At 51.6% G+C, this 22,692-nt stretch overlaps 1 protein-coding gene across 29 annotated transcripts in view; it reads left to right on the forward strand.

Moving 5' to 3' along the window:
* Positions 1 to 22,692, forward strand: part of LOC105494043 (phosphatidylinositol transfer protein membrane associated 2) — a 171,171-nt gene that overhangs the window by 133,425 nt on the left and 15,054 nt on the right. For 20 of the 29 annotated variants that reach the window (XM_011762175.3, XM_011762153.2, XM_011762193.3 and 17 more), the window contains 7 exons: positions 6,385 to 6,617; positions 7,712 to 7,833; positions 10,719 to 10,946; positions 15,222 to 15,530; positions 16,282 to 16,377; positions 19,941 to 20,045; positions 20,252 to 20,322. In XM_011762175.3, coding sequence (XP_011760477.2) covers positions 6,385 to 6,617; positions 7,712 to 7,833; positions 10,719 to 10,946; positions 15,222 to 15,530; positions 16,282 to 16,377; positions 19,941 to 20,045; positions 20,252 to 20,322 — 1,164 coding nt within the window. Of the gene's footprint in view, positions 1 to 6,384; positions 6,618 to 7,711; positions 7,834 to 10,718; positions 10,947 to 15,221; positions 15,531 to 16,281; positions 16,378 to 19,940; positions 20,046 to 20,251; positions 20,323 to 20,621; positions 20,797 to 22,692 lie in introns of those variants that run through there. The other 9 variants (XM_011762206.3, XM_071070866.1, XM_011762279.2 and 6 more) reach the window with 2 other exon arrangements.

Below are 22,692 nucleotides of genomic sequence, written 5' to 3' on the forward strand. Positions count from 1 at the left end.
CAACATAGTGAAACCCCGTCTCTACTAAAAATACAGAAATTAGCCGGGTGTGGTGGTGCGTGACTGTAATCCCAGCTATTCGAGAGGCTGAAGTGGGAGAATCACTTGAACCTGGGAGGCAGAGGTTGCAGTGAGCCGAGATCGTGCCATTGCACTCCAGCCTGGGTGACAGAGCCAGACTCTGTCTCATCTGTCTCAAAACAAACAAACAAAAACTTGTGTGATCTGGCTTCTGCCTAGCTCCCAGGCCCTTCCCTGCCACTTCTTGCCTCACAGCCTACACCCAGGCAACTGAGTCCACACACTTCCAGGGCTCCCTCCAGACACACACCTTTCACTCTGTCACCTGCCTCCCTACCCAGCATATCTGTCCTATCTACCCCTGCCTAGTGAGTGCCTCCTCACCTCCCAGCTCCCCTGCAGATCACTTTCCCTGACCCCCCTGAGGCTGAGTGAAGGCCTCCCCTCGTGTCTTCTAATCCCTCATCACATGATGGTCGTTCTTACCCCAAGTCTGAAGTCTGGAGCAGGGATGATTCTTCCCAAAGCGGACCAGCCTGGACAATGACATCTCTTTCTTCTACTTTCTGTGAACTCCTCTGGGTGAGGCCTGCACAGGCCCTCCACTGGGTGGGGGATTTTGCTCTCTGGGGTTATTTCCGCTTCAACTGTTTGGCTGATGGGGCTTGTGGCTTTCCTGGAGGGAGAGGAGCGCTTGCTCATTCTCAGAGACCCTGCTGCCTGGCAAAAGTCAGCTCATAGTGGTGTGCCGTAGGCTTGTCAGGGAGATGGCTCTGAGTGGCAGGGCCCCCTCATCAGCCTGGTGTTCTGAAGGTGGGGTACTCTGAGCAGCCTGCAGACTTTTCTTTCCCAGTTTCATTCCTAATTCTTTTTCACCTTTTATTCAAGTGTTATATATATACAGAAAAGTTTATGATTCATAAGTGTCTATCCTGATGGTCTTGCAAAAAGTGAATATGCCTGTGTAGCCAGCACCAGGCCAAGCAACAGAACATTCTTCAGCAAACCCCTCAGGCCCCCTTGACCCATGGGATTTTTAAATAACTTGACAGCTACTTGAGCTATAATTCATATACCATATAATTCACTCACTTAAAGTGTACAGTTCAAAGGTTCTTGGTATATTCACAGAGCTGTGCAACCATCACCACTACCTAATTCCAGAGCACTTTCATCACCTCAAAAGAAACCTGTACCAGCCAGGCACGATGGCTCATTCCTGTAATCCCAGCACTTTGGGAGGCCGAGGCAGGTGCATCACTTGGGGTCAAGAGTTTGAGACCAGCCTGGCTGATATGGCAAAACCCTTTCTCTACTAATAATATAAAAATTAGCCAGGCTTGGTAGCGCACACCTGTAATCCCAGCTACTTGGGCAGCTGAGGCAGGAGAATCACTTGAGCCTGGGAGGCGGAGGTTGCAGTGAGCTGAGATCTCGCCACTGCACTCCAGCCTGGGAGACAGAGTGAGACTCTATCTCAAAAAAAAAAAAAAAGAAAAAAGAAAAAGAAAGAAAAGAAAAGAAAAAGAAACCTGTACCAGCTGAGTGTAGTGGCTCACACTTGTGATGCCAAAGCTTTGGGAGGTTGAGACAGGAGGGTTACTTGAGGCCAAGAGTTTGAGACAAGCCTGGGCAACATAGTGAGACTCCATTCTCTAGAAAAGAGATTTTTTAATTAGCCGAGCATGGCTGGGCATGGTGGCTCACGCCTGTAATCCCAGCACTTTAGGAGGCCGAGGCAGGCGGATCTCTTGGAGTCAGGAGTTTGAGTCCAGCCTGGCCAACATGGCAAAACACTGTCTTTACTAATAATACAAAAATTAGTCAGGCGTGGTGGTGCACGCCTGTAATCCCAGCTACTTGGGAGGCTGAGGCAGGATAATCAGTTGAGCCTGGGAGGCTGAGGTTGCAGTCAGCCTAGATTGCGCCACTGCCCTCCAGCCTGTGTGACAGAATAAGACTCTGTCTCAAAAAGAAAAGAAAAGAAAAGAAAAACGATAAAAGAAATAACCAGGTGTGTGGAATGGTCCTGTAGTCTCAGCTACTCAGGTGGTTGAGGTGGGAAGATCACTAGAGCCCAAGAGTTAGAGGTTACAACAAGCTGTGATCATGCCAGTGCACTCCAGCCTGGGTGACAGAGCAGGAGGGAAGAAAGAAAGAGAAAGAAAGAGGGAGAAAAGAGAGGGAGGGAGGGAGGGAGGAAGGAAGGAAGGAAAGAAAGAAAGGAAGGAAGGAAAAGAGAGAGGAAGAGAAGAGAGGCAAGGAGTGAGGGAGGAAAAGAGGAAGAGAGGGAGGAAGGAAGGAAGGAAGGGAGAGAAAGGAAGGAAGGAACGAAGGAAGGAAGGAAAAGCGAGAGAAAGGGAAGAAAAAAAAGAAAATGAAGGAAAGGAAAGAAGGAGAGAGGGAGGAAGGGATGGAGGGAGGGAGGGAGGGACCTGTGCCCATTAGTAATCACTCCTCATTTCCCCCGTGTTCCCCAGCAGTAGGCCGCCACTAATTCACTTTCCGTCTATATATATTTTCCTTTTCTGTACTTTCCATGTAAATGGAATCACAGGATATGTGGTCCTTTGTGTTTGGCTTGTTTCACTTAATATAATCTTTTCAAGGTTCATCCATGTTGTGGTATGTAGCATTACTTCATTCCTCTTTGTGACTGAATAATATTCTATTATTGTATGGATAGACCACATTTTATTCATTCGTCTGTTGATGGACACTTGAGTTGTTTACACCTTTTGACTATTGTGAATAATACTGCAACGAACATTGTTGTACAGGTTTTTCTGTGAATACTTGGCAGCAGCTGGTAGGGCTGGAGTCATCTGAAGGCTTGGTGTACAAGTATCTGTTCGAGTCCCTGTTTTCAGTTATTTTGGGTGCATACCCAGAAGTGGAATTGCTGGTCATATGGTAATGCTATGTTTAACTTTTTGAGAAAGTGATAAACTTTTTTTTTTTTTTTTTTTTGAGACGGAGTCTTACTGTCACCCAGGCTAGAGTGCAGTGGCACTATTTCGGCTCACTGTGGCCTCTGCCTCCTGGGTTCAAGCAATTCTCCTGCCTCAATCTCCCAAATAGCTGGGATTGCAGGCGTGCGCCACCACACATGGCAAATTTTTGTATTTTTTTAGTAGAGATGGTGTTTCACCATTTTGGCCAGGCTAGCATTGAACTCCTGACTTCAAGTGAACCACCCGCCTCAGCCTCCCAAAGTGCTGGGATTACAGGAGTGAGCCACCATGCCTGCCCTGCTAAACTATTATCTTTTCTCTTTTTTTATTATTTTATTTTATTTTTTATTTTTTTTGAGATGGAGTCTCACTCTGTTGCCCAGGCTGGAGTGCAGTGGCACAGTCTCGGCTCACTGCAACCTCCGCCTCCCAGGTTCAAGCGATTCTCCTGCCTCATCCTCCTGAGTAGCTGGGACTACAGGTGCATGCCACCATGTCCAGCTAGTTTTTGTGTTTTTTTAGTAGAGATGGAGTTTCATCATGCTGGCCAGGCTGGTCTTGAACTCCTGACTTCGTGATCCGGCCACCTCGGCCCCCCAAAGTGTTAAGATTACAGGTGTGAGCCACCACACCTGGCCTACTAAACTATTTTCAACAGTTTTACATTCCCACCATTTTATATTCCCACCAGTAGGGTTCCAGTTTCTCCACATGCCGACCAACATTGATTCTTTTTTCCAGGTTTTTTTTTTTTTTTTTTTTTTTTTTTTTTTAAATACTAGCCACCTTAATGGGTGTGAGGTGCTATCTCATTGTGTTTTTTGTTTGTTTGCTTTGTTTGTTTGTTTTTGAGACAGAGTCTTAGGCCGAGGCGGGCGGATCACAAGGTCAAGAGATCAAGACCATCCTGGCCAACATGGTGAAACCCCATCTCTACTAAAAATACAAAACATTAGCTGGACATGGTGGCGGGCACCTATAGTACCAGACATTTGGGAGGCTGAGGCAGGAGAATCGCTTGAACCCAGGAGGCAGAGATTGCAGTGAGCCAAGATCATGCCACTGCACTCCAGCCTGGTGACAGAGTGAGACTCCATATAAAAAAAAAAAAAAAAAGAGAGATAGAGTCTTGCTCTGTCACCCAGGCTGGACTGCAGTGGCGCGATCTCGGCTCACTGCAACCTCTGCCTCCTGGGTTCAAGCGATTCTCCTACCTGAGCCTCCCAAGTAGCTGGGATTACAGGTGCACGCCACCACACCCAGCTACTTTTTATATTTTCAGTAGAGATGGGGTTTTACCATGTTGGCTAGGCTGGTCTCTAATTCCTGGCCTCAAGTGATCCGCCTGCCTCGGCCTCCCAAATTGCTGGGATTATAGGCATAAGCCAACATGCTCGGCCCTCATGGTGGTTTTGATTTGCGTGTCCTAATGAATAGTGATGTCGGACATCTTTTCATGTGCTTATTGGCCGTTCGTATATCTTCTTTGGAGAAATGGCTATTCAAGTCCTTTGCTCATTTTTGAATTGTGTTGTTTGTTTTATTATTGGGTTGTAGGAGTTCTTTATATATTCTAGATACAAGTCCCTTGTCAGATACATGGTATGCAAATGTCTTCTCCCATTTGATGGGTTGTCTCTTTCTCTCTTCATAGTGCTCTTTGATACACTAAGGTTTTTAATTTTGATTAAGTCCAGTTCATCTATTTTTTCTTTTGTTGCTTGTGCTTTTGGTGTCATATTTGAGAAAGCATTGCCAAATCTAAGGTCATAAAGATGACCTTGTTTGCCCCAGTTTTCTTCTGTTTTATCATTTTGTGATTTTATTTCTTTTTTTAAACTACCATTTCTCAAGCATCTTATACTTTTATAGTTTTAGTTCTTATTTGTAAATCTTTGATTCATATCGAGTTTTTGTATCTGCTATGAGATAGGGTCCAGCTTCATTCTTTTACATGTTGTTATCCAATTGTCCCAGCACCATTTTTTAAAGACTATTATTTCCACATTGAATGGTCTTGGCACCCTTCTCAAAAATTAATTGATCATAGATATATGGTTTATTTCTAGACTCTCAATTATATTCTATCTATCTGTCTGTCTGTTGGTCTATTCATCTATCCTATGCCAGTGCTACACTTTTTTGGTTACTGTAGTTTTGTAGTAAGGTTTGATATAGGGAAGTGTGAGTCCTCCAACTTGGTTTTGTTTTGTTTTCAAAATTGTTTTGGCTCTTTGGGGTCTCCTGTAATTCCATATGAATTTTAGGATCAGCTGTTCCATTTCTACAAATAAGGCTGCCAGGATTTTGATAAAGATCACATTATATCTGTAGGTTGTTTGGGGCAGTGTTGTCATCTTAACAATATTAAATCTTCCAATCTATCAACATGGAGTGTCTTTCCATTTATTTAGGACTTTAATTTCTTTCAGCAACATTTTGTAGTTTTAAGTGCACAGGTCTTTCACCTCTTTGGTTAAATATATTCCTAGGTATTTATTCTTTCAGAGGCTACTATAAATGGAATTGTTTCTTAATTTTCTTTGACATTGTTCATTTCTGTGTGTCATTTTGTATTCTGCAACTTTGTTGAATTTATTTATTAGGTCTAACAGGCTTTGGTGGAGATTGTTTAGCATTTTCCATATATAAGATTATGGCATCAGGAATTCGAAATAGTTTTACTTCTATCTTTCCAATTTGGATGCCTCTTATTCTTTTTGTTTTGTTTTGTTTTTTGTTTGTTGGTTGGTTGGTTGGTTTTTTTGAGACAGAGTCTTACTTTGTCACCAAGGCTGGAGTGCAGAGGCATGATCTCAGCTCACTGCAACCTCTGCCTCCCGGGTTCAAGCGATTCTCCTGTCTCAGCCTTTGAGTAGCTGGGGCTACAGGCATGTGCCAACATGCCTGGCCAATTATTCTGTTTTTAGTAGAGATGAGGTTTCACCATGTTGCCCAGGCTGGTCTCAAACTCCTGACCTCAAGTGATCTGCTCGCCTCAGCCTCCCAAGGTGCTGGGATTACAGGCGTGAGGCACTGTGCCCGGTCGCCTCTTATTATTTCTTTTTCTTGTCTAATTGCTCTAGCTAGAACTTATAGCACAGTGTTGAGGAGAAGCAAGTAAGTGAGCATCCTTGTCTTGTTCCTGATCTTGGGAATGCTTTTAGTCCTGGGACAGGTGGGAGTCAAAACACAGGACTTGTATGTGCAGCACTAGGTCTGGGAGAGGGAGTCTGTGGCCCCTTCAGCCTCTTGCACAAACCCTGGCATATAGATCTGGGGGTCTGGAAGTGACATAGGAGGAGCCAGCCTTGTTGACCAAAGCCCCTCCTCCCTTTCCACACCCCTGGGCCCAGTCTTCTGTGCCCCTTCCCTCCTGAAAAGTGCTCTGGCCCCACACACATTGCAGGTGCTTTTGTCCCCACAGAAGAAGAGCCGTAACGAGACATACGGTGAAGGCAGCGGCGTGGAGATCCTGGAGAACCGGCCGTACACAGATGGCCCAGGCGGCTCTGGGCAGTACACACACAAGGTGTATCATGTGGGCATGCACATCCCCAGCTGGTTCCGCTCCATCCTGCCCAAGGCAGCCCTGCGGGTGGTGGAGGAGTCCTGGAATGCCTACCCCTACACCCGAACCAGGTGCGCCTGCTTTGGCCTCCATGTGCCTCCCACCTCCACATGCCGTCTGGCAGGAAGCAGCCTTGTGGCATAGATCCAGGGGATGGGATCAGCCTTCAAGCAGGCTCAATACCCCATAACCCCAGGGAGCCCAGGCTTTGTTCCATACAGGTGCCCCGAAGGTCACCCAGGGCAGGCACAGGCAAGAGAGGGAAGGATGCACCCCAAAATGCCTCCTGACTCCTCACGTGTGGAGGCCATGAAGGCATGAGTCAAGCGAGGGCTGTTAGAGACTCCTTTGCCATCCCAGAAGATGCAGGGAATATAAACCTACTTCAGGCTCCCTAAGAAGGCCGAGACAGCCTGCTGGAAAGAAACTGAGGGTAGACCAGATGACACAGAGGTCCCTTTCAACTCGGAGACCTTCAACTGCTGTGACAGTGTTGTCCCACATCCCATGCTGAGCAGGGCTGTCCTTGGGATTTCCTGGCAGAGGGTTCTTCACTCTGTGTCCCCCAGTGTGTAGCTCAGCACTGCTGAGTTGGATAGATGGGGGCTGGTTCCACCAGCTGCCTACTGCTGAGCAGGTAGGGTCCCCACAAATCTCCTGGGGCTCCCTTCCCCACACTGGTAGGCACTTGGAACTTACTTAGGGATCCACAGAGCTTGTTCCTCTTCCCAGTAGTACTTTCCCCTCTAAGCTCATCTCCAGCCTAGAGAGAGGCTATTCCCCCATTACCAGAGCTGGCTTCTTGGGAACTAGGGATGGCATGCCCCATGGAGCACCCCAGCTTCCTCCTGCTTGGCAGTATGCTGCCATAGCTGTTCCTGTGTTCCTGCCATGCTGTGGACATTGGACATGGGGCTTCTAGAAGCCACCGAAGATGTACTGTCTTCCTCTCCCCCTAAATCCTTCCCTGCCCCCATCCTGGTTGTTCTTGGGACAAAGTGGCGGTCCAGGAGGTAGACGGGGCAGGCGAGTCTTGGCTACCCTCCACCCTCCTTCTATGCCCTCTCACTGGCTCCACTCCTACCCAGTGGGTCAACAGGCCCTGGCCAGCTACACTGGGCCTCTCCAAGGACAGGTCCTGATGGGTGCTTTCCTTCCCGCACAGGTTCACCTGCCCTTTCGTGGAGAAATTCTCCATCGACATCGAAACCTTTTATAAAACTGATGCTGGAGAAAACCCCGATGTGTTCAACCTCTCTCCTGTGGAAAAGAACCAGCTGACAATCGGTAACCAGGAAGGGCAGAGCCCCACAGGGCTGTACTCTGGATTTCCTACCCACAGGCCCCTCTTGTCCTGCCCCTTTTCCTTACACCTGGTAGACTCCAGACCTGGCCCTGTCCTGGGCAGGCAGGTCAGAGTTGGAGCAAGCATGGGGCCCATGGGGGAGGCAGGACAGGCCTCCTCAGCCCCATTCTCCTGATGTATATACCAAGTCCAAGTGCCTTTTCTACCCAGAGCCCCCAGAGTCACTTCCCTCCATCCCTTTGAGGGATCCCTACTCCCCAGAAGTACACGTGTGCTTGGGATCCATCTCTAGCTGACAGCCATGCACAAGTACCCCTGGCACACGATGGGGTCTATGACCTCCTGATGGCGGATGCCCTACCCACTGCCTCCAGATGACAGTGACATTCAGGGAATGGGCACCATTTGTTAGATCTTCGTTTTCTTTTTTTTTTTTTTGAGACGGAGTCTCGCTCTGCTGCCCAGGCTGGAGTGCAGTGGCCGGATCTCAGCTCACTGCAAGCTCCGCCTCCCGGGTTCACACAATTCTCCTGCCTCAGCCTCCCCAGTAGCTGGGACTACAGGCGCCCGCCACCTCGCCCGGCTAGTTTTTTTTGTATTTTTTAGTAGAGACAGGGTTTCACCGTGTCAGCCAGGATGGTCTCGATCTTCTGACCTCGTGATCCGCCCACCTCGGCCTCCCAAAGTGCTGGGATTACAGGCTTGAGCCACCGCGCCCGGCCTAGATCTTCGTTTTCAAGAGAAGCCAGTGATAAGGATTTTCATGAGAAATCTCCCAATACTAAATGTTAGCAACCAATTAGAAATCTTTGTAAATAAATTTATGCCAGTCAAACAAAACACATATGTGGGCCAGTGCAGCTCAGCAGCCACCCTCCTGCAGCCTCTGGATGCAAGGCCCAAGTCACCGTGGAGGCATCTCAGCAGGGCATGCCAGGTTGGGGGTGGGTGTCCATGCCCCAGGAGCTGCTCCAGGCCCAACCCCCTACCTCTGCTGGGATTTCCTGGGTCTGCGGAACAAAGCATCATAGCACGAGTGGCTTGTACAACATGCAGTTATTCTCTCAGGGCTCTGGAGGCCCTAAGTCTGAGATCACGGCATGTGGGCTCTTCCCCCTGGGGGAGACTCTGTTCAGGCCCCTTCAGTGTCTGTGCTTGCCGGCAGTCCTTGGTGCTCCTTGACTTGTAGAAGCATCCCTCAATCTCTGCCTCGGTCGCCATGTGGTCACTCCCCTCTGTGTCTGTCTGCCTCTGTGTCTCCTTTTCTTATAAGAACACCAGTCATACTGGATTAGGACCCACCTTAATGGCCTTACTTTTAACTTGATTACCTCTTTGAAAACCTTATCTCTAGATAAGATCACATTCTGAGGCACTGGGTTTAATACTTCAGCATAGGAATTGGGGTTGGGGGGTACATAGCTCTTCCCATAGCAGGCAGCCCTGACACTGCCAGAGCTCTGCAGGCTCCCTCTGAGGCCAGCTGCCATGGGTCCTAAGTCTCTGTGACATTTCCTGTGCCGGCCCGCATGGGCAGGGCATGTGGTCTGCTCCGGGAAGAGCTCTCATCCCTCCTGGCATTCTGTGGTTCTCAGACTCGCTCCTGACCCTTCTGGTTCTGGTGGAGCTGGTGTCTGTGTCTGCAGTCTGCAGCCTGGATACAGAGGGGCCCATGCACTGGAGAAAATGAGGTAGCCAAGGGCCTGGCTAGAGCAGACCCAACCATAAAAAAGGGCTCTGTGAGCCACAAACCCTTTCCTAGGGCTCTTTCTCACTCAGTGAGTGCTCCAGTCCTGTCCAACACACATGTGCCTCAGGAGTGAGCACACAGGAGGGCTCTGCCTCCACCGTGGGAGGTGGCCATGGGAGGGCTCTGAGATGCCCCTGTGGAGGGGAAGCCTGTGATCATAAGTGGCCTGGCCTATGTCCTGCCCAGAGCCATCACCCCTCTTCTTGTCACCCTCACCAGGTCCTGTCAGCCCCTAACCCTGTTTTCTGCACCCCTACCTCTGTGGCATCTGCCCCTGCTCTCAGGCCCAGCCCAAAGCAAGCTTGGCCAGACACCCCCTGTAGGCTTCTGCAGACATCTCTTGTGGTCTCTGTCCAGGAAGGCTTTTCCAACAGGACGGCCTGCCTGCGTCCCTCTCAACCTCAGACCTATACCTGGGTCCACTTGGCCCTCAGGGCACTACCTGGGCTCCTAGCTTGGAGAGAAATGGCTAGCATGTCCAGGGCATCCCCATTGCTCTGTGACCACTGCCATCCTTCTCCCCACGCAGACACCCTGGTGGTTCCTTCCCCAGAAACCCCCACCTCTTGTTCAAGGGCCAGTGCTACTGAGACATTCTTGACCTCTCGATTCCACCCCTCTGGCTGAAACACCATTTTCGTGGGAAGCTTTTCCCAGCCTTCTCTTCTGTTCCTCACACCCTGTATTCTTCATGGAAATTCATCTCCCCAGTGTTTCCTCATTGCCTTATTTATCTGCTTTGTTTGCCAAGAGGTAGTGCACTCAGAACATGGGTTTTGCTGAAATGACTTGAAAAGGCAACAAGGGACCAGGTGCATTGGCTTATACCTGTAATCTCAGCACTTTGGGACGCTGAGGTGGGAGGAGTGCTTGAGCCTGGGCAACATAGCAAGACCCCTGTCTGAATGAATGAATGCACCAAGGAAACTGCAAGCCCCATTGTCAAGGATATTGAGGTCAGAGCTGCCCAGAACATGATCCTTACTCCCCAGAGTCTCTCTGGCAGGGCAAGGCCCAGAATCCTAGGAGGATTTGGGGGTGGAGGAACATGGAGAGGAGATGTGGGTGGAGGTTGAGGTCAGGGCTGAAGTGGCCACTCTAAGGGTTTTCCCACAGACTTCATCGACATTGTCAAAGACCCTGTGCCCCACAATGAGTATAAGACAGAAGAGGACCCCAAACTGTTCCAGTCAACGAAGACCCAGCGGGGGCCCCTGTCAGACAACTGGATCGAGGAGTACAAGAAGCAGGTCTTCCCCATCATGTGTGCGTACAAGCTCTGCAAGGTGGAGTTCCGCTACTGGGGCATGCAGTCCAAGATCGAGAGGTTCATCCATGACACCGGTGAGCACAGAGCACACCCCATGCTGGGTGGGCAGTGGCCGGGCTACCCAACCCTTCTGTCTCCTGTCACCTGCCTGTCTGCCGCCTCTCTGCATGTCTGCCTGGGAGTCTGCATTTCTGTTGTTCTGGGAAGGTGACACCAAAGCCCATGTCCAGCTTCCCCACTACCCCGCAACCATGTGTTATCTTGGGCATCCATGAATACCTACGAGCACGTGCAGAGACAAGCAGTATGTTACTGGATGAAAAAGCCCTAGGCACTGCCCCCAGACATTCCTGACCTGGTTCGCATTTGATAAAGTGTAGCCCACACTCCACAGGTCTGAGTAGCCCCTGGGGACAGCTTCCTTGCTGCTCACCTGGGTCTCTGGGCTCCCAGGCCTTTGTTTCCTCTACTCGAGGAGGCCCAGAACCCAGGGTCACAGCTCAGACTCCCTCTTTGGGCTGGAAGCTCCCAGGAGCAGGGTGTCTCAGACTTCATAGTGGCCTTCACACCCACACCAGCCTAGCCAGAGTAGGTGCCCATGGAACAGGTAGACAGCAGATGGCCTGGGTGTCCTGGTGCAGTAAGTGCCATTTCCTCACCTAGAGCCCTCAAACCCACTCTGCTGAGGTTATAACATGATGTCAGTCCAAGGGCTGGTTCCAGTCCCTGAGGCCCGTGATTCAAAAGGCACCCCAGCCAGACACCTTGTGATGCCATGAGCAAAGGTGACTTAATTTAAGAATGAACAGAGCCACACTGTTGACAGTACACATCACGCATGTCACACAGGCTCATGATGACTCATGAGGGTAGGCATTGTCACCCCACTTACGCAGGAGAAAGCAGAGACCCAACACGGGCTGAACAAGATCTGCCTCCCATCCCAGCCACCCTCGTCCTGAATTAACATCCTCCTGTTCTTAGCATCAGCAAGGGGGGTGTCTCACTAGACAGCCATGTTCAGTGTTGAGGCTGCGACCCCAAGGGAAGGTTGAGTGTGTACCCAAAAGGGTTGGGGTCCGAGGACACGGTCTTCCATTTGGAGAAACAGAGACGTGGATGGGGCCTCAACGGGTGTGATGATGTCACCACCTCCATCCCCAGGGAAGAACCCTCAGACACATTGTCCACCATTCTTTTTCCAGAAGGGCTACCTCAGTGTCAGTCAGCAGCTGGGAGAGGTGGCAGGAAGAGAAAGAAGCTGTCCCATCCATTGAGAGGGATGCATTCCTGCAATCCATCTCTCTAATCCCTTGGGAGCTTAGATTGGCCCAAACCTGCCTCTCTCCATTACCCAGGGCTCACAGACTGGGACCTGCAACCCTAGTGCTGAAGTCCCAAAATGGGAATGGTGGTTCTCACTTCCCAGGGAATATGAGGAGTGGAGGAGCATATGGGCAGGACTGGGAGGGGCTCACTGATCCTGGGCAAGGCATCCCCTACTGCCCTTCTCGACCTCAGGAACCTGAATACATCAGCGCTGGTGACTTGAGGGTTCTCTCCTCAAGGCTTCTCTAGGTTCAGCCCTGCACAGGACACCCAGCAGACCTACTAAGGCTGCAGCTCCTGGCACTCCGGCTCTGTGGGTCCCGTTGACCCTCCCCAGCCCTACGCAGCAGCTGAGATCCTGGCCAAGCTGCAGAGACTCCCCTGCTCCCTGAAAGTCAGTTCTCCCCTCAGAAAGCAGGAACTTGTGACTAGTGGGAAGAAAGAAGACAACTTTGGAGTCCAGGCCTGACTCACACGTAGTGGTTCTGTGGTCTCTCAGCCTCACTGAGCTTTGCTTTTATCTTCTGTAAAATAGGTGTAATGACACCAATCCTATCAGACTGTTGTGGGCTGAGACCGTGAGTTCAGAACCGAAGATGGGGTGTGGCACATAGGTGGGGCTTGATGACAACTGTGAGCACTAGTCCTGTAATATCACGGGGATGATCTCATGAACTCATGTGAGCTGCGCTGAGCTTCTTGGGGACCTTGAGGAGGTGACTCCTGGGAGTTGGGACAGCTCTCAGCTGTCCTCATTACTGCCTGGCCCCAGATGTCGTGCATGTCCCAGCCCTTCCGTTCACCCCAGGAGGAGGCATTTCCCTATATAGGGTAGAGCAAGGGATGCGGCCCTTCCTGGCAGCCCTGTGAGGCCAGCAGACAGGCCCAGAAAAGGAAACCAAGGCTCTTCAGTGTGCCACGCCTGAGGCCCCCCTGGGACTTGGCAGGGGACACAGGACTCCATCCCACAGAGATGCCTTTAAGAATGGATGGGATTTAGAAAGGAAGACTCAGCAAAGCCAGAGGTGGGAAGTGAGGAGGCAGGAAAAGAGGGTGCACAGGGGACCAGCCTGGGAGGCTGGCGTGGCCCAACTGCTCGCAAAGCCGCTCAGCATGCTCTAGGGGAGGCAGGGGTACATGCCCTGAGATTGCTTCTCCCGAGTTTGTCCCCTGGAGAAATCCCCATGCCTGTTCTGGAATGTTCAGAGCAGCAGGTTTGTGAAAGCAAAATGGAGAAACAATGCAAATTAGCCAAAGGCCCATTGGCAGGAAAAGGAATCAATGGCATGTGGCATTTCACACACACACGGGTGCCACACGGTCCCAGCTTGATGAGCCAAAGCCCCCACGCGCGCATCCATGGACAAAACTCACCCAGAGAAGCAAGTGGCGGAAAAATACAGCGTGATACATAGCTGCGAAATTCAGCAACAGCCACACCAGCCTGATACAGTGTGCAGGAAAACACATCTGTGTGCTGAGACCAGAAGGCAAAGCACATGACAAGCAAAATTCAGGACCAACTGTCAGGGACCGGGCGAGTGGAGGGCTCCCTGTCGCTGGTGATGGTGTGTTCCTTCGCCGGGGCTGTGGATGTGGATGTCTCATTGCTTTTTAATGTTTTTTAAACAGCTTTATTGAGGCATAATTTTAGATACCATATGATTCACTCATTGTAAGATAACAGTTTGGTAAGTTTTAATATATTCACAGCTGGGCACAACTTCAGAGCATTCATCACCCCAGAAGGTCCTTTGTTCCCATTTCACGTCATCCCCATCCCACCCTGGCCCAAGGCAATCCCCAGTCTGCTTTTAGTCTTTGTAATTCTATTATTAGTATTATTATTATTATTATTACTATTTTGAGACAGGGTCTTACTCTGTCACCCAGGCTGGAGTGCAGTGGCATGATCATGGCTCACTGCAGCCTTAAACTCCTGGGCTCAAGCCATCCCCCCACCTCTACCTCCCAAGTAGCTGGGACCACAGATGCACAACACCATGCCTGGCTATTTTTTTGTTGTTGTCTTTTTTGGTAGAGATGGGGGATCTCCCTGTGTTGCCCAGGCTGGTCTGAAGCTCCTGGCCTCAAGCCATGCTCTCACCTCAGCCTTCCAAAATGCTGGGATTACAGGTGTGAGCTGCCATGCCTGGCCCTTTAATTGTTTTTTACACTTTAAAAGGTATATATTTTTTATGTTATTCTACATCTTAATTTATATGTATAATATATGCTTATATATCTCATGTGCATAATATATTCTACTAAAAGCATTTTTTAAAAAACAAAAGAAAAGGAAAACCAACCCAGTTTGAACTTGAACTGGATTTTCCATGGGAAATTCAACAGGAAAAATATACCAGACACTGAGACAGGAGACTCTCAGGAAGTCCTATTCTACCTCCCCTGTGGCAGGAAACTCCCAGAAAATTAACTGTGGCTTCTTATTTATTTACCTATTTAGAGACAGGGTCCCACTCTGTTATCCAGGCTGGAATGCAGTGGCACAATCATAGCTTACTGCAGGCTTAAACTCCTGGGCTCAAGTGATCCTCCCACCTTGGCCTCTAGAGTAGCTGGGACTACACACACACCAGCACGCCTGGCTAATTTTTAATTTTTTTTTTTTATAGAGACAGGGTCTTGCTTCATTGCCCAGGCTGTTCTTGAACTCTTGGGCTCAAGCTGTCCTCCCACCTCATCCTCTCAAAGTGTTGGGATTACAGGCATGAGCCACTGCACCCTTCCAACTATGGCTTCTGACCGGACACATTGCTTTGGGAGGCCCCTCCACTCTAATTATAGAACCACTGTGAGCTTGTGAGAACCTCTGTGAGCCAGTCCCCTTATTTTACAAATGGGGAAACTGAGGCACAGACAGGCAGTGACTTTAGTCTGACCTGCAACATGGGTGCAGCCTCCTAAAGCCCCTGCCTGGGCCCACACCTCCGTGCAGGCTCCTGTGCTGACCTCCATCCCCTCGTCTCTCTCCTTCTCCAATCCCCGTGGGGGCACAGGACTACGGAGGGTGATGGTGCGGGCTCACCGGCAGGCCTGGTGCTGGCAGGACGAGTGGTATGGGCTGAGCATGGAGAACATCCGGGAGCTGGAGAAGGAGGCGCAGCTCATGCTTTCCCGCAAGATGGCCCAGTTCAATGAGGATGGTGAGGAGGCCACCGAGCTCGTCAAGCACGAAGCCGCCTCGGACCAGGCCTCTGGGGAGCCCCCGGAGCCCAGCAGCAGCAATGGGGAGCCCCTGGTGGGGCGGGGCCTCAAGAAACAGTGGTCCACATCCTCCAAGTCGTCTCGGTCGTCCAAGCGGGGAGGTGAGCCCCTGCGCCACCTGCCATCCACACTCAAGGTCCCTCCCTGCAAGGCAGCCCCACCTACTGCTGGATCACTGCACCTCCTCAGAGTCCTTTCCGATGGACATTGAGGCACCAAGCCCAGAGGAAGTCAGAGCCCTGGGCTAGTCCTCCCACACGGGGAAGCCTGGGCCCTGCCCCAGCAGGCTCCCCAACACTTCCCCTCCATGCCCAGGGAAGACAGTGCTGCCCATAGGAGCCAGTGGAGGTGGCTGGGCTCCTGCAGTGCTGTGGAGGGGCCATCCCTCCTGATGGGGACCCTGGGAGACTTCAGACCCTGAGAGAAAGGATCAACCCAGGCATCCTGGGTGGAGCCAGCTTCTCCAGCAGGCGGGCCTGGCTCACTTATCTCCTGCCTGGGCCCTGCTGTGTCCGAATTTCAGGAGTTTGCTCTTGGTCAGACTGAGGTCAGAGGCCCAGGAGTGGACCCAGGCCTGTCTCACCCCATGTCCTGGGATTATGTCTGTCATGCTCTTCCCCAGACATGCTCCCCAGGACACGACTGCCTTTTGCCAGGCAGACAGGAGATGAGCCTAGGCCGCTCCTCACTCATTTACCCACTTCATTCTCTTTGGAACCTTCCTGGCTCCTGTGGCAGCCTCTGCGATGCTTGTCAGGCCTGTGGGTTGCCCTCCCTGCCTCCTGCCAGCTCCGGGCAGCCTCTGGGCCCTTCCTCTCCAGTTGGCGGTCATTCTGAGGTTTTGCCTTCCAGCAAGTCCTTCCCGCCACAGCATCTCGGAGTGGAGGATGCAGAGTATCGCCAGGGACTCGGACGAGAGCTCAGACGACGAGTTCTTCGATGCGCACGGTAGGCAGGCAGCGCCCTGCAGTCCTTGGGGCCTTCCTGGGCGAGGTGTGGAGGGGTCTAAAAGGGCTTAGGGTGTGGGTGTGGACTGATACGGGTGTTGCCTGTTACTGTTCTATATCCGGTCCCTACTCCTGCGCTGTCCCAGGTGGACAGCATGGTGTTTGGGGCGATGCACAGAGGATGAGATGAAGTCATCTTGTTCCCTTGAGTCTGGGGTCTCAGGCTTACCCTAACCTGATATCAAGTTGTGCTGTGGGCCTGGCAGATGGGGACTGCGCTCTTGAAACCCCAAATAAGGATACGCCATCAGACTACAGCTTTATTCCGTATGTGAATTTATTTCCATGGAAGCATAACTTCTTTTAATTTTCTAATTTTTTGTACTTACCTTATTTTTTCTTGATTAAATTAATACCACATCTAATGTAGGCACTTTAGGAAATGCAATAAGCAAAAAACATGTGAAGTGCCCATTTTCCCACTTGTCCCAAAATAAGTGCATGACCACACAGCAGATGCACCACCTGTGCCAGGAAGAGGCATGCATACAGTGCTCGCCTGCTTCGTGCCCCAGCCATTCCGCTCCAGGAAGCCGGAGGGGCCAGCGGGTGTAGGGATTGGGGGCTTGGGTCCCTCTGCAAGCCAGTGGCTGAGCCAGCCCAAAATTCACACAGCAGGTCAGAGGCTCAGAAAGGGACGGGGGCGAGCCCATAGGCACTCAGCAGACACAGGCAGCACCAGATCTCATGTCACCACTGTGGCTTGGGGGGCACAGGAGCCAAATAAGGTGGCATTTTGGTTAACTGGCCAGCTGTCATCAAGGGAAGGAACCTGGGGAGTCAGTGTCCAGGCAGAAGAAAGGTCCTGGTTTGGCCCTGGAACTGGAGGACCTGGAATGGTGGCTGGGGACTCCTGAGCTGGCCTCTGCACCAGGGGCCTTGCCCAGGATGGAGAAGGGGCCTCTTGGCGTCTCACCCCTCCCAGGTGGCTCTCTGACCCTGATGAGAGGAAAATACATATTTAACGTAGAAAATGCTGTAAAAGAGACAGCAAAGCAGGAAGTACCAGGGCAGCAGTGTTCTGGGGAAATGGGCCCAGGAGCCCATCCAGAGCTGGAGGAGGGCCAGCGAGTGCCAGAGTCAGACGGTAGCCATGAGCCTGGTGGTCCTGGGCAGAAGTTCTCAGAGGAGCGGAAGCAGGAGTCTTGGAGGTGGTGTTCATAGCAGCACTTCTGAAGCTGTGCTTTTGTGGAGGGACAGGGAGAGACCTGTTAGAGGATATGAAATTATGTCTAGATAGGAGGAATGAGTTCTAGTCCTGTGACACTGCAGGATGACTAGAGTTAACAGTAATGTATTAGGCCAGGCGCAGTGGCTCACACCATAATCCTAGCAGTTTGGGAGGCTGAGGCAGGTGGATCACTTGAGCCCAGGAGTTTGAGACCAGCCTGGGCAACATGGCGAAACCCTGTCAATACCAAACATAAAAAAATTTTTTTTAAACCACAGTAATATGTAATTTCAAATCGCTGGAAGATAGAAATTGAACATTCCCAACACAAAGAAATGATAAATATTTGACATGATGAATGTGCTAATTACCCTAATCTGATCACCATACACTGGTGTATTGAAACATCACTGTGTACCCCATGAATATGTACAATTATGATTATTTGTCAATTTAGCAAAACAGGAACTGGGTATGGTGGCTCAAGCCTGTTATCCTGACACTTTGGGATCGCTTAAGCCTGAGAGTTCAAGACCAGCTAGGGTAACATAGAGAGACCTTGTCCCTACAAAAATAAAAATAAAAAAATTAGCCAAGTGTAGTGCGCATGCCTGTCGTTCCAACTACTTGGGAGGCTGAGATGGGAGGATCACTTGAGCCCAGGAGGTCGAGGCTGCAGTAAGCTATGACTGTGCCACTACACTCCAGCCTTGGCATCAAAGCAAGACCTCAAAAAATAAAATATATAAGAAATTTAAAAAATGGTAAAGATGGCCAGGCGCGGTGGCTCAAGCCTGTAATCCCAGCACTTTGGGAGGCCGAGGCGGGCGGATCACGAGGTCAGGAGATCGAGACCATCCTGGCTAACACGGTGAAACCCCGTCTCTACTAAAAATACAAAAAAAAAAAACTAGCCGGGCGCGGTGGCGGGCGCCTGTAGTCCCAGCTACTCGGGAGGCTGAGGCAGGAGAATGGCGTAAACCCGGGAGGCGGAGCTTGCAGTGAGCTGAGATCCGGCCACTGCACTCCAGCCTGGGTGACAGAGCAAAACTCCGTCTCAAAAAAAAAAAAAAAAAAAATGGTAAAGATGGAATAAAGTAAATGTAGCATTTTTTATTTTTATTTATTTATTTATTTTTGAAATGGAGTCTCGCTCTGTTGCCCAGGCTGAAGTGCAGTGGTGTGATCTCGGCTCACTGCAATCTCTGACTCCCAGATTCAAGTGATTCTCATGCCTCAGCCCCCTGAGAAGCTGGGACTACAGGCACATGCCACCATGCCTGGCCAATTTTTGTATCTTTAGTAGAGACAGGGTTTTGCCATGTTGGCTAGGCTGGTCTTGAACTCCTGACCTCAGGTGATCCACCTGACTCGGCCTTCCAAAGTGTTGGGATTACAGATATGAACCACCACCCCCAGCCTAAATGTAGCTTTTTTTTTTTTTTTTGAGACAAGAGTTTTGCTCTGTCACCCAGGCTGGAATGCAACGGCACAATCTCAGCTCACTGCAACCTCCGCCTCCCAGGTTCAAGTGACTCTCCTGCCTCAGCCTCCTGAGTAGCTGGGACTACAGGTGCACACCACCATGCCTGGCTAATTTTTGTATTTGTAGTAGACATGCGATTTCACCATGTTGGTCAGGCTGATCTTGAACTCCTGACCTCGAGCAGTCCACCCGCCTCAGCCTCCTAGAGTCCTGGGATTACAGGGATGAGCCACTGCACCCGGCCAATATAGCATTTAAAAAAAAAAAAAAAACAGGAACATCAACTGATGAGTGGATAAACAAAAGTGGTGTGTCCATGCAATGGACTATGGTTCAGCCATAAAAAGGAATGAAGCAACTGACACACACTACAACATAGAGGAACCCCAGAAACCCTATGCTGAGTGCAAGAAGCCAGACACAAGTGTATGGTTCCATTTATAGGAAATGTCCATAATAGACAAATCTGTAGAGACAGAAAATTGATTGGGGGTGGCCAGGGGCTAAGGAAGGCAAGACTGAGGACTCACTGCTCCCGAATATGGGGCTTCCATTTAGGGAAGTAAGATGTTCTGGAATTAGATAGTGGTGATGGTTGCATGGCATCGTGAATATACTAAATGCCACTTTATAAATGGTGAATTTTGTTATGTGAATGTTACCACTATTTTTTTAATGGTCAGGAAGAAGCCCAAGGTGTGGGGCTGTGCGGCCGTCCTGTTGAGGAGGGGTCAGAGCAGAGCCAAACACAGGGGCACACAGGGGCACACAGGGGCGTCCCCACCTCGGGAAACCGGGCCTCCCCACTGTTCCCGGTCCCACCTGAGTTTCCTTCTCCCCTCTCCAGAGGACCTGTCTGACACAGAGGAAATGTTCCCCAAGGACATCACCAAGTGGAGTTCCAATGACCTCATGGACAAGATCGAGAGCCCAGAGCCGGAAGACACACAAGGTCAGCAGGTCTGGGGGTGCTGCAGAGCCTGGGGAGGGTGGCTGCAGGGCTTCAGCCCCCTCCTTTCTGACCCAGCTCCTGCACAGTGCTGGGCATACATGGGGATTGGGGGGCCCCAAGCTCCCCTTGTCACGGTTGCAGCCTCCGTCCGGTCGGCCAGGCTGGGCTGCCCCTTAGCTCACAGCGCGGCTTCTGTGTTGTTGCAGATGGTCTGTACCGCCAGAGCGCCCCTGAGTTCAGGGTGGCCTCCAGTGTGGAGCAGCTGAACATCATAGAGGTGGGTGCCCGGGTGTCAGAGGGACAGGGGCACGGCCGCCAAGGGAGGGGCAGGGCACAGAGGAATAGTCTGAGGGGCTACAGAGGTGGAACTCTGGGCCTGGCAGCCTCACCTCCACACCTGCCTGGGTACTGTCCGGGGAGAGGCCTGGGCCTCCTTTTTTGCTGCCCTGCTAGGAAGGCGCCTGCCGCCCTCTGTCTCTGAGGTCCCCAAGAACCAGGGACTACAGACAACCCCTGAGAAAACCTTATCCAAGCTCCACCCATGGGAAAGTAAAATGAGAAACTTGTAAATTCCAGATCAAAAATAAGATCTTCACCTTGTGCCCAGCCTGTCTGCTGTCCCTGAAGATAAAAAGACGAAAAGGGAGGAAGCGACAGTCGTCTAGGCAGAAGTGATGTGGCCGTGGCCGACAAGATGGCCCCGCGGGAGGCAGGCGGAGCTCAGTGTGTCCAATAAAGCTGTCTTGGTAGAGCGCCTGTGTCCGCTTCGGGGGTTCTCTGTGGGAGTTCACGCCCCATCCTCCTCCACCTGCGGGCCGTCAGAGCTGTTTGCACTGGGACAGGAGCAAGGGCTAAGCTGGGCTGTCCCACCATCACCTGTGGTCACCGCACTGCTCTGGCCTCAAGCTGCCTAAGGTGGAGGCAGCACCACTTCTGTGGGGAACTCGGGCCCCTGGGGAGTCTGGGGGAGGAGGAGGGACATCCACACAGCCTCCCCCTCCTGTGGTTTTCTGCTTTGCAGTCTGACGCCGAGGTGGGCTTTCTAGAAGGGGTCATGGAATAAGGGGAGTTGATTCCAATTGCTGCTTAATGTCTAGATAAGCAAACGGAGCCCCCTCCCCACCTGCAGCACACACAGCTCTGACGCCCCCCAGGGGAGGGGCAGAAGGGGCCTGGGGCTCTGGATCTGCCTTGGGGTGTGTGTTCAGAACCCAGCACTGATTCTGGGGCACCGCCATCCAAAGCCAAATCCATTTGCTTGCAAGAACCCCCAAACCGGAGCCCCTGCTCCTGGCCTTGCGGAGACACTAGTAGGGGGATGCGTCTATAGCTGCGGGGGGTGCAGCCCCCACTAGAGCCCAGGGGAGGGTGAGTCCCTGTCTCGGGCTGAGGCATGATGTCCCCTTGGAGAAAGCAGGCTGAGTGTAGTAGGGAGACTGTGTTCCAGGGGTCTCTGGGGGCCCCTGGGTCGTCTCCAGGACTGAGCCCAGTCAGATAGGCCTATGCAGGATTCTTTCAGCCCCCAGTGCCAAGCCCTGCCCGTCTCCTGGTGACTCAGTACCACTGGACATCACCTTCCTGTCCTGGAGGCTGCATAAGACATTTCTTCCATAAATCCTTTGCCTCACTGGACTGCAAATAAAACCCTTGTCAAAGCCGGATAGGGCTCATGTTGTTCCCTCCTGCCCTGTGTTCTGGGCAGCTGGTGGCCCCCTCTGCCCTGGGCTGAGTGTGTTTGTGTCCAGGCCAACCAGTGGTGGCTAGTCCCCATGTGAGGACAAGTGTCGGTCCTGCGCTGGCCCCTGGGAAGAAGAGGGAAGCCCCGTGGCTCCTCCTGGGGTGAGGGCAGCCCAGCCTTCCTCCTCCAGCTCAGCAGCACCCACCAGGCTTCCTGCTACTCAGTGGCTCCTGGCCCAGCCCATCCATTCCCTTGCCCTTCCTGGTGGCCACTTTCTTTTTCTTTTTCTTTTTCTTTTTTTTTGAGACAGGATCTCACTCTGTCACCCAGTTTGCAGTGCAGTGGCACGATCTCGGCTCACTGCAACCTCTGCCTCCTGGGTACAAATGATTTTCCTGCCTCAGCCTCCCGAGTAGCTGGGATTACAGATGTGCACAGCCATGCCTGGCTAATTTTTGTATTTTTGGTAGAGACAGGGTTTTGCTATGTTGGTCAGGCTGGTCTCAAACTCCTGGCCTCAAGTGATCTGCCTGCTTCGGCCTCCCAAAGTGCTGGGATTACAGGCTCAAGCCACTGCTCCCAGCCACCTGGTAGCCTCTTAAGTCCTGGGTCCAGCCCCTACCCTCCCCACCCACCCAACCTCTGTGTTGGCACCTGGGTCCTGGTGCTACCCCTACCCCATGGCCAGCTGTCCCCACCATAGGCCCTCTAGATGGCTTTGGCTCCTTGGTCTGTCTCCTCGGGTTCTTGGAGGCAGGACTCTCCCTTCAGCTCCCTTCCCTGCCCCCACACCCCAGACATCATATGGACACAGCAAGTACTTATCAGTGGCCCCTCTTGGGCCCTGGCCCTGCTGCTATCCTCCGGTCACATACCAGAAGCTTGGGGCAGGGGAGGGTGACCTCTGGGGACAGGGCCACAGCCTGGCCTAGCAGGAGAGTGCTGAGTTGTGGCAGAGGCTTCAGGTTC

This window comes from Macaca nemestrina, chromosome 10 (genome assembly GCF_043159975.1).
Source record: "Macaca nemestrina isolate mMacNem1 chromosome 10, mMacNem.hap1, whole genome shotgun sequence".
Lineage (NCBI taxonomy): Eukaryota > Metazoa > Chordata > Mammalia > Primates > Cercopithecidae > Macaca > Macaca nemestrina.